We start from the raw sequence: 12,457 nt of genomic DNA, 5'->3' as shown, positions 1-12,457 counted from the left end.
TTTACAAGAATGAATAGTAAAGTCTCGACAAAGGAGTCAGGTGTGAACAGAGTAGATGGGAGAGAGGAATAAAAATGTGACTTGAAACTTTTATCTTGGGTCTCTTGAACTCTAGAAATCCTCTTGCTTAGCAGATAGTATTTACCCTCGCTCTCTTTCGATAAACTCTAATTTACTACAGAATTTGTATGACAGCTATATATAAAGTAAAGGCTATACACTGAAGTGGCTTAAAAGCATAATTTTAGAGTCTCAGAGATCCAGATTCCAATTCTGATTGTACTACTTATTAGCTGTGGGAGCTCTGATAAACTAAGCCAGGTTCTTCACTGGAAAGCGGATAATATCTACTTTCAAGGGATTGTTTTAGAAATTAAACGAGATATATGCAACATGCTTACAAATAAATGCTTACTGTCATGCACATAGTAGGCACTGAGTATGCTGTACCCAGTATTATCATTCTAAAATAGCTAATTTCAAGAAAGAAAAAACCAACACATAACTAGGAATCGAACTGCTAATCAGTTTAATTCTAGAAGGTCAATTTTTAGAATTGCAAGCACTTCTAGGAATCCTTGTACTAGTTAATAGATCATTTTATGATTAGTTTACTAGTTAAAAGTTAATACTTTTATTTTTTTAATTTAATTATCAATGTCATTGTGTATTAATGATTAAAAATGTAGAATATTCTAAACACTGAAATGTACAGAGAACAACCTAACATAACTATATTCATCATTTAGCTCAAAAAAGTTGAACATTTTATATTTGTTTCAATTTTTAAAAAAGAAATAAGACAGAATTGTGGTAATTGATCCTCCTGAGCTCCTTTTCACAAGTTTATCTCCTCCCCTACTGATCCCCAAAGAAATCACTGTCCTGAATTTGAATTTTATCATTCCCACATGTGTTTTTATAATTACTTATGTATCAAGAAATAAGGCAATGTTTCCAAACTTTATATAAATATCATAATGTATTTATTCTTCCCCAATTTGTACTTTACATTCAAAGTTGTGTCCAAGATTTATCCATTTGGATTAATGTGGTTTCTTCCATTTATTTATTCTAAACTCCGTAACATTCTATAGTATAGATATGTTTTTTTGAGATAATTTAGAATCACATGCAGTTACAAAAAATAACATAGAATGATTCTGTGTGCACACTACTCAGTTTCCCATCCTGGTAACATTTTCCAATAGTACAATATAGTACTCACAATCACAATCTGGCCATTGACCCCAACGTAGTAAAGTATGAAACATTTCTATCCACAGGCATCTCTCTTATTGACCTTTTTTAAAAAAGTTTTTTTTTCAAGGTCTTATTTATTTTTTTTAAGTAATCTCTACACCCGACATGGGGCTTGAACTCACAACCCAGGATCAACCCACGCTCAACTGACTGAGCCAGCCAGGCGCCCCTCTCTTGTTGCTCTTTTTAGAATCAGACCTCCCTCCTTCCTGTTAGCACCCAAGTCTAAATTATGTCTCTTTGTTTTGTAGCTCATGCTTTGGATGTGTCACATCTAGGAATCCTTTGCCAATGCCAAGGTTGTGAAGATTTAGCCTTGCTTTCTTCTAAGAGTTTTATCATTCTAGCTCTTACATTAGATCCATTTTATGTTTGTAAATGTGTGAGGCAAAAAGTTCAGTTTCATTCTTTCAGGTTTCTCATAACTTTATAGTGTCTTTTTGTGAACAAAAGTTTTAAAATTTTAATCTTTTATGGTATGCACTCTCTTAAGAATCCCTTTCTATCTCAAAGTCAAAAACATATTTTCCTATATTCTCTTCTAAACTTCTAAAGTATGCTTTCCATTTTTAGATTTTTAATCTGTTGAGAACTTGGGTATGAAGTGAGCTAAGGAATTTTTTTCTTTCCACATGGATAACCAGTGTATTTTTTAACCCAGCACTATTTTTTAATTCGTTTGTTCTTTCTCTACTGATTAATAATGTAATCTCAGTCACATACCACGTGTGTATGTATATTTTTTTCAGGGTACTCTATTCTGTCGCACTGTTTATAGCTACACCACTACTTTATATTTACTGTGCCTACATAATAAATTTTAAAATTTGACAAGACAAATCCTCTCAACTTGTTCTTCCTCAGAATTTTAATTTTTGTCCCTTCATTCTTCTACATTCATTCTTCCAAATTTTAGGATTAGTTTGCTATGCACTAGATTTAGAAATTTTTAGGAGACAACTGGTATCATTATACTATTGAGTATTTCCATACATGAACATAGTACGTATTCCCACTTACTGAGATCTTCTTTATGAATCTAATTATTTTATGATTTTCTTAATTGGTCTTGAATGTTTATTTGGCGCATTTCTGAATGTCTTATAGTTTTGTTTCTAGAGTGGAGTCTTTTTCCTTTAATGTCATGTGTATTCAATGGGTAATAACTGAGCATAGTAATACTATCAATTTTTATTTTATGTACCAACAATACTGAACTTGCCTAATACTTCTAATACTACACAAATCTTAGAATTGCCATGTTTACATGTTTTTGAACTTCCTACAAATAGAATTATATAGTATTTTGAGTGTCCTCATATAGTTCACCATGAGTCCTTCATTGGCTATAGATATTACAAATATTGTCTCCCTACCCTAGCTTCCCTTTTCATTCTCTTAATTTTGGTTACTGATACATATGTTCTTACCTTTAATGAAGTCCAATTTATCAATTTTTTCTTTCATGGTTTTGGTGTCTTATTTAAGAAATCTTTGCTTATTCTAAGGTCATGAAGATCTCTTACATTTGCTTCTGCAAGCTTTGTTATTTTAAATTTTGAACTCACTCTTGAAGAGAAGTCTAATTGGGCAGAAAATTCTATTTTCTCTTAGTACTTGAAGATATCACTCAAATGACTGTTAGTTTCTATTGTTAAAGAGAAGCCTTCTGTTTTTCTAGTTGTAGTTCCTTTCCAAGTAATACTCTTTTCTCTCTAATGGCTTTTAAGATTTTCTCTTTATCACTTGATGTTCTATAGTTTCACTATAATATTTTTAGCTGTAGGCTTATTTTTATTTATCCCGTCCAGTATTTGGAATTCATTTTTGATTGTGGGAACTCATGTCTTCATTTCTGGTAAATTCTCAATTTTCACCTCTTCAGATCTTTCTTCTCCATCATTCTTTACCTGAAACTCCTATTAGAGGCTATTAAAGCTCTTCGATATAGCCTTTATTACTCTTAGCTTTTCTTTCATATTCTAATTGTGGTTTCTCTGTGTCATATTTTTAGTTAATTCCTTCTTCCAATTCATTAATTTTTTACTTAAACTAGGTTTAGCAAATGTTTACTACATACTGAGTTTTTAATTATATTTAATTCCCAATATCCTAATTGTTTCTTTTGATACTTACCTGTTCTTATTTTCTTTCCACCGATTTTTATTTCACAACGTCTTCTTTAAAAATGGTATTTCTTCATTTATATGAGCATCCTAAACATCTTTTATAAACTCTTTGTATGTCTATTGTACAAAATTAATTTCATCTGGAATGAATTTATTTTCTAATTGTTGATTTTCCTATATTCTATACTTTATTCTATATTCTGTACTATACTAAGTCTATAGTACAGTAGTCTTCTGTACTATAGACTTTTCAGGGGGAGGCTTTTATTTTTTGGTTTCCTTTTTTTCTCTCCTATCCCTTTATGATCACTCTTCCAGACCCAAACCTGCTCTGTAACAGATTTTGGGGTTTTAAGCTCTATCATCATACCGGCTTGATATTGTAGGATAATTTGTTAGGTTTTAAAGTATTTTTGTTATAATGTAGTGTTTCTGTTTTCTTACCTCAAGTCCACGACTTCCTATAAAACCTTGCAGGGAGGAAGTTGATAGGATTTCCCTGGTATCCTCCTATGATCAGGGTTTTACAGCAAGAAGTCTTGCTCACTTTCACATTTAGTACATTTAGTACATTTAGTCTTCATTGTCCTTAAGAGCTGAACATCCAACTATCGGAGCTTATTACCTTGAATGTTTATTTCTAATCTTATTTTTGAGTCTAGTTATGTATATTCCTTCTTTTAAAAGTAATATACTTTATGACTTCTATGTGTTTGAAGCAAGAGTGGAGGGGCCCTAACGAAACTTAAGCTTACCAAAATATCCTGAAAAATATTATTATTTTTTTTTTTTTTACCAAACTCAACCCTGTGTTTATGGATTTTAGGCTTAGAATGAAGTAAGAGCTAAAGATCTCAGAATAACTATCAATGCTAACTCATTTGGACTAATTCATATATTTTAGAATTTGAATACCCAAGGAGGTGGTTACTATTTTTCCACCCCCATAACATCTGAATCATCTAGGTCCTAGTCTTGATTTTCCTATTCACTTCATTCCTCCTATTCTAAATAATAATGTATGGTTATCATAGCTTATAGTAATGAAGGTGATTAGCTAAATATTTTAGGTAGGTTACTTTAATTTTCACAAAAATCCTGAGTCCTACCTATTATTATGCCTATTTTAGAAATACAGACATGGGGATTTAGAGATTGGAGATAAATTGCCCACAGTCACATACAACTAATAAGTAGCAGAATTTAAACTGGAACACAAGTAGTCTAACCTAAGGTCCAGCTTCCATGGCTTCTTCAATCAAAGGGCATTGATGGACTTTTCTTAGCTTTGTTATAGAAGAAAAGATAATGGATTGTCAGGTGTAAATGCCTTGCCTCTGTGGGATCTGCTTTTTTACAATAGATGAGAGACTACTTTTTTGTGTGTTTCATAAGATAAAGAGACAAATGTTGACAATGAGCCTACAAGGAACAGACAATACGGCTAAGTAGTCAGCAGTCAATATCCAGGATTTTAGCTGGAAATAAGAATTAAGATTCCAATTTTAATGCAAATGTACAGCTTTTACGCAGAATTTTTTTTGGTGTATAATAAAGTACTTACCTCTGCTAAGTCTTCAAAGCAGCTTCCTACTAAGGGATGGGGGCTCCCTTCATCAGTCATTTCCACAGTATCTTCTATATGGCCCAGTAACTTTACACTAAGTTCATGTATATCTACTATACGACTAAATATATTTTCTACATCCTGTTGGGAGGAAAAACACATTAAGTCAATTGGGCTATAGAATAAAAAACAAATTTTGAGCCAATAAGTCATTTTATAATCATGAAATTTAACATGGCAAGTACAGTGAGAAATTTTAACAACTTATAAATCCAAGTAAAAGACAATTCAAGAATTCTTTTTTGCAAAGGTGTATAATTTGCAAATACATTTCTTTAGGTTGGGGTTCTCAAAATAATATATAGTACTTTTATGAAAACCATTTTTTAAAAACAGTTGAGTGAATGAAGCAAACGGCATTGTTTTTACATTTTTGCAAATCTCAACCATCTAGCTTAATAGAAGACAGCTGGATTTTCACATATATTTCTGCATTTAATCTGTTGTGATATGTTGTTTTTATTAAAGCATACAAAGAAAATCTAGTTTTACACAGATACTTGAAAAAGGGAGGAATATTTTAATAATTATTCAAATAATTGTAGATCTCTTTTTCAGTACTGTTTCTTTATTGAGATATGTCACACACCATAAAATTCACCCTTTTATTTTTATTTTTTATTTTTTTTAAATTTTTATTTATTTATGATAGTCACAGAGAGAGAGAGAGAGAGAGGCAGAGACATAGGCAGAGGGAGAAGCAGGCTCCATGCACCAGGAGCCCGATGTGGGATTCGATCCCGGGTCTCCAGGATCACGCCCTGGGCCAAAGGCAGGCGCTAAACCGCTGCGCCACCCAGGGATCCCAAATTCACCCTTTTAAAGTACACTATTCAATGGTTTTCACATATTCAGAGCTGTTCAGTTATTGCCACTATCAAATTCCAATGTATCTTCCTCACCCCAGAGAAGGTCTACATTCATTAGCAGTGTTCTCCATTCTTGTTTTCTGGCAGGGGCTGGCAACCATTAATCTACTTTCCATCTCTATGGATTTGCCCATTCTGGACATTTCATATAATGGAGTGAATAGCCTTTTATGATATTATACCAAAACTCAACAAATGGTAGTTTCTTTTTTTTAAAGATTTTATTTATCCATTAGAGAGAGAGCACAAGCAGGGGGAGTGGCAGAGGGAAAGGGAGCAGCAGACTCCCTGCTGAGCAGGGAACCCACTCAATCCCAGAACCCTGGGATCATGACCTGAGTCGAAACCAGACACTTAACCAACTGAGCCACCCAGGTACCCCTAAATGGTAGTTTCTTAAAGGTTAGTTACAATGTGGAATCTGAAACCATATCAATTTTGTACTTTTACATTAAAATCCATCAGTCTATATTTTAACTTTTAGAAAACTTTAACTTTTAGAAAAATGTCTAGGCAATTGAAAAACAAATATTCACTTACAATTATTCAGTTACTATTTTTTTGATTTGATTATTTTTAGTAGTGACTGTATTTTTTTCGTCAAATCAACTCTGAGGCATGATTCATATCCAATAATATATATATCTATTTTGATGTACTTTTGGATGAGATTTTATGTAGTTATTCACCCTTGTAACTATTACCATAGTCAAGATATAAAACAGTTTTATTACCTTAAGAAGTCTTCTTCTGCCCTATCCCCATTAATCACCACTACTGCCCCCAGGAAACCAGTGATTTGCTTTGTCAAAGATTAGACAGATTAGAATTCTAGAATATTAAACAAATGAAATCTTTTTTTTTTTTTTTTTTTTTAGGGAAAGAAATTTTATTTTCAAGGATTTGTGCATACAATGGTGAATAAAAAATTGTATTTCAACTATAAAAGGCTGACTCCATTCCACCCTGGTATTCAGGGTTTATGGTGATGCCAGTTTGAATCTGAGCCAATACTGCTATCCCCCTTCCTTCACCCCCTAAAAGACTCCCTCAGAGGAACAACCTCCTATAATTTTTAGCCAAAATACATATGGCACATCAACCAAAGTAATGAATAGCCTTCTGCTCATCTGCTTACATAAAGGCAAGAAATAAAATAAACTGTGTATTTGTTTCTTGCTGTAAATTACCTTCATATTGTGCACATTTTTGGTACTTTCTCATATGAAAACATCTCAAAATATAACAATTTAGGTCAAGATGTTATTTGCTCTTATTTGTCTAGTTTCTTGGCTAATGTTTTTGAGATACATCCATATTGTTGCTTTTATAACTACTTCATTCCTTTTAATTCTGAATAGTATTCCATTGCATGGACATACCACAATTTGTATATCCATTTACCTGTTGGTGGATATTTGGGTTGTTTCCAGTTTGGGGCCATTACAAATAAAGCTGTTATGAACACTCACAAACAAGTTTTGTGTGGACATGTTTTCATTTCTTCTGGGTAAAAACCTAGGAGTGGAATTGCAGGTAGTATGGCTAGTTTATGTTTAATGTTACACAAAACAGCCAAATTCTTTTCCTAACTATTTGTACTAGATCATATTCTCACAAGCAATGAGGGAATTTTACATTCCCATAAGCAGTTGCTCCACATTCTTTTCAGCATTTGGTATTGTCAGTCTTTTTAATCACAGCCTTTCTATCTAATGAGTTTGTAGTAGTATCTCACTGTGGTCTTTATGTGGCCTTTGCATTTCCCTTCTGGCTACCGATGTTGAGCATTGCTTTCAATGTGCTTTTCAGACATTGGTATAACTTCTTTCACAAAGTGTGTGAATTTTTGCCCACTTAAAATTATCGCGCTGTTATTCCAATTACTGAATTGTAAAAGCTCTTTATAAAGCTGGATTCAAGTCCTGTTAGATATATGTATTGCAAATAGGTTCTACCAATCTGTGGCTTATTTTGTGACAATGTCTTTAGAAGAGCAAGTTTTTCATTTTAATGAAGTCCAATTCGTTAATTTTTTATTTTATGGTCTTAATTTTTGTGTCTTAAGAAATCTTTGCCTATTCTTTACTCCTTTTTTTAAAGTAATGTCTATACCCAGTGTGGGGCTTGGACTCACAACCCCGAGATCAAGAGTCGCACTGTCCACTGACCGAGCCAGCCAGGTGCCCCTTCATTCTTTTATTTTTAAAAACAACTTTATTAAGGTAAAATTCACATAGAATGCATTTCATCTATTTAATGTGAACAATTCAGTGTTTTTTTAAAACTCTATATAAAGATTTGTGCAACTCATAAATGAATCCTCTAACTTTTAATGGTCAATCAGTGCCATAACTCAAGCCCCAGTTGCTGCTTCTATAGTGAGCACTACTTTTCTGTTAGTCATCCATGGGTAGACCTCTAAGAATTACTAGAATGTAACTCTCTTTGGCAATTTCAATTGTTCTTACCACTCAGCATTTCCCCAGCATTGAGTAGGCTGGTTTGATTACTATTGTAAGATCAGTGATTCCTCTCTAATTTTCAATGTCACAAGCTCTCTCCTTTTGTTCCTCAAAATATTGTTGTCATACTTCTATTGTGGAAATTACCACACTATACTGCAATTTAATATTAAGTTTACATTTCAATCTTGACTAGACTCAATTTGAGGGAAGGAACTGTTTTTATTCATCTTTGAATCCCTACCGTAAAGTACTATATGATGCCTAACAACATATATAGGCAGCACTGATGAAGTGTTAGTTGAAGGACTCAAATAAATGAGTCAAATTAAACAAAAAACATCTTCCACCTTAACAAGAAGCTTTATTCCTTGGAGTACAAAGAAGATTCTGTAAGTTCATTTGCACTTAGAGTTCAATCTAGAGTTTAGATTTTGTCTTTTAATTTTTGGTGTTGAATTTATTCAAACTATTGTAGCAACTATGAGATCATAGTCACTATGAATTAAATCCCACAACTTAAAAATATGACAAATTAGCAATCATGAACTACACAACTTCAAATCTGAGTTGTCATGTAAAATTATCAACACATGCAACGATGTATGTGTACACAACAATACTTACATTAGCTGAAAACAATTTTGAATTGGAGACAAAGGGCTCTCTAAAAACTTTTATAATTAAATTTAGTTCCCTTATGTACTGTCGAATTTCTGCCATAAATGCTTTTACCAAATCATAATAAGTTTGCTCTCCTGAGGTGGAAGGCTCTTCATCAGTCAAAGATAATATATTTATATCTTCTACATCTTGATGAAACATGTCCATTAATACCTAAACAGAAATATAAAACAAATACAATAAAATATGAATCTATAGTCAAGCTTAAGCACCCTAAGTTGCTCTTTGAACATAGTTCTTAAGTGATAAAAAGCAGGTACACAATTATCTCTTCTTGGCTATACTGCCTCTGTCACCTCCGTATCTCTCTAAAACAGAATTCCCCATCTAATATCACAAACTGCTTTCTCTAAGTTCTCTACTAATACTAGTATTGTCTCTCTTTTGTTAACCTATTACTTCAAATTTGTTCTCAAATCCTGTATTGGATTTCTCTCTTACTTAGTTTCTTCTGTTTTATACCCTTGCCATCGCTACCTCATTCCAGGGCTCATCACTCTGTATCTGATAATTCACAGTCTGCTAATTGGCCTCCTTAATTACATTTGTTGGAAACTGATCAAAACTAGTCCTGTTTCTTCAAAGAAGTCTACTATTATTATTCTTGCTAAACCTCATCTCTCCATTTCAGTAAATTTCTGTGTGATTATCCCTACAACAAAGTGAAGTAATATTTTATCTTGGATTATTTTCTGCTTGTTTCACAAATGTAAGTTTTCTCCTTCACCAACTCTGGAGACTTGTTTTGTGTTTTTTAAAAGAATTTATTTATTTATTTATTTATTTATTTATTTATTTATTTATTTATGAGAGAGCGAGCATGAGCAGGGTGAGTAGCAGAAATAGAAGAAGGCTTTCTGCTGAGCAGGGAGCAAGACATGGGGTTTGATCCCAGCATGAGCAGGGTGAGGGGCAGAAAGAGAAGGAGGCTTCCTGCTGAACAGGGAGCAAGACATAGGGTTCAATCCCAGGACCGTGGGATCATGATCTAAGTCTAAGATAGATGCTTAACCAACTGAGCCACTCAGGCACCCCTGGGGCCTTGTTTTACACTTCTTTTGTATTGCCTCCCTGTGTGAGCTCATAGTATGTACTCAAAAATACTTATCTAATTTATTTAGAAGTGTCAAGTATTTTACATTTACTGAAAAGATAACTCTTTTAAAAACCAAATACTTATTCCTTTAAAAATATCAATATATTTGAAATCCTTCCTCAGATCAGGTGTTTTTTAATCCTGTATGTTCACATTCTGAAAGAACAAAGAAGACTGGAACATAATTAAGTGAACTTAGTAATCAGAAAGAATATTCCAAATCAGTAAGAGTATAGTGAGAAAAAATGGATTGAAATCCTTCATCAGAAAATATTTTATTTTCTGCAAAGTTATTTTTATACAATGAAAATACTGAGGCAGTCTAGCATGATAATTAAAACCTTTAGACTCAAATCTAGAGTTTGAGTCTAGACTTTAAAACTTCTCAGAAAATTCAGGAACAATTTCTTTATCTCTCTGAACTTTAGTTTCCCTTTTATAAGAGCATCTTACCTTAGAGTGATACCATAAAGGCCAAATTACATAAATTTCATATATGCTTAACTTTCAATAAATGTTTGCTCTTAATATTATTATAATAAAACCATACAAGTAGTACCTACAGATAGTTAAGTATTGAAATAAAACTCAAGAGTTAAGCATTTTTATATTTTCAAAATCCATAATCTTCTAAGTGTCCCGATCTAAATAACTTAAAGAATTTTACTAATAAGAGATTATTACCAGTATTAACCCTATCTGCAAGAGCACATCAAAGAAAAACTGCATGACATGTTTAAACAGTTTAGTACTATATATAATACTCTATTTCCATAAAGTGTTATCTTGAGTACTTGCTATTGGGTTACTGGAAATGTATCCTAACACAATATATAATTTTATTGTCTGAACAGATTAGCATCCAATAAATCAGGAATAAAAATTTAAGAACAAAACATAGAGAAGATCAGTATCCTACCTTATCAGCACACATTGCCACTTTAATATCTTGTTTTGTAATTTCATAATGCCGTATATTCCGTACATAATTCCCCACCAGCTTTAAAATGTCTGCAGAAATGTATTCTAATACTGCTACTATGTAAACAGAAACTTGGTGGTCAATTTTATAACCTAGGACCTCCTGAAAAATTAAAAGAAAAACAGACTTAAAAATCATATACTATAAATTTGACACACCGATTAAAAAGAAACAATGCATACAATTTAGCTTAATTTTTAGAGTCCTGTGACTATCAACAACATTTAATTGTAGGTTCATCTGTGAATAATATACATACTGCTATTTGGAAATACAAGCTAAGCAAAGGTAAGGCAAAATTACCTATGATCATATAAAATACTTAAGTAGTACAGATTACTTAATAGATCATCCTTAATCTAGGAAGGGAAGCCCCAGTTTGGGGGTAGGGGAATGTTCACTTTATCTAATTCAGGAAACTTGGAATTAACTATAATAAGTAAAACTATAAATAAAATAATTTATATAATAAATTATTTAATAAAATAATAAATTTAAATAAATAAATAAATATAAAATAAATTTTATCTTTACGTAGAACAAAAGTTAATATATTACTGGTATCTGGGAATATCTAGTAGCCTTATAGCTCTATTCTTCTTTCCAAAAGAACCTGGGATCCCAAAACCCTAGTGGCACATTCCTGGTATCTATAACTGTTTCTATGGGGAAAAAAAAATCATGCTATGTTCTACTGAACAACAGTGGTTATTAAAAGCATGTTATTAAATAGTATGATTAGAATTCAAAGGATGTATGGGATTTTGTGGGGCTGACTAATGACTACAGGAAAACAAATTCTATTTTCTAAACGATCCAATTTAAAAAAACCTTTGAAATAAAAAGTTTACTTAAGTTGGGGACAGGTGGCATTTACCTTTAAAGACATGTAAAAACTATAAAATGTTTATAGTGATAAGGATGTATTAATAAATTGAATGATATCCACAACAGATCACAAAATTCAGTCTAGGATCATTATTAATACAGCATGCACATACCTCAATTTGTTAATTCTCTTAGAATATAATTTAATGTATGGCTGGTAAAAATCATGAAGAGAATTATAAAGAAGTATGCAATTACTAATAGAGTTCAGTAATTTTCTATAACTTGCACTTATTTCCTCAGACCAGTTAAGACATAGGCAGATATTTCTATTCCAACAACCCAAATACAAAACATAACCTTTTCACAGTCCTAAACATTATCCAAGTGTTAATCTTAAATCTTGAATAAGATCAAACAGATCTACATTTCCTGACACTATCACTCTGAGCCCTATGAACGTGAACTCAAAGTCACTCAATTACTTTCTGCCTCAGTCACCTCATCTACAAAC

The 12,457-nt window shown here is 32.3% G+C and overlaps 1 protein-coding gene across 2 annotated transcripts in view; it reads right to left on the bottom strand.

Moving 5' to 3' along the window:
• SOS1 (SOS Ras/Rac guanine nucleotide exchange factor 1) overlaps nt 1-12,457 on the bottom strand; it is a 139,937-nt gene that overhangs the window by 55,345 nt on the left and 72,135 nt on the right. For both annotated transcript variants that reach the window (XM_077843519.1, XM_077843520.1), the window contains exons 4-6: nt 11,053-11,217; nt 8,981-9,190; nt 4,957-5,100 (exon numbers count right to left, since the gene is read on the bottom strand). In XM_077843519.1, coding sequence (XP_077699645.1) covers nt 4,957-5,100; nt 8,981-9,190; nt 11,053-11,217 — 519 coding nt within the window. The remainder of the gene's footprint in view (nt 1-4,956; nt 5,101-8,980; nt 9,191-11,052; nt 11,218-12,457) is intronic.

The sequence above is a fragment of the Canis aureus genome, chromosome 12, assembly GCF_053574225.1.
Source record: "Canis aureus isolate CA01 chromosome 12, VMU_Caureus_v.1.0, whole genome shotgun sequence".
NCBI lineage: Eukaryota > Metazoa > Chordata > Mammalia > Carnivora > Canidae > Canis > Canis aureus.
This window is presented reverse-complemented; position numbering and strand designations above follow the sequence as displayed.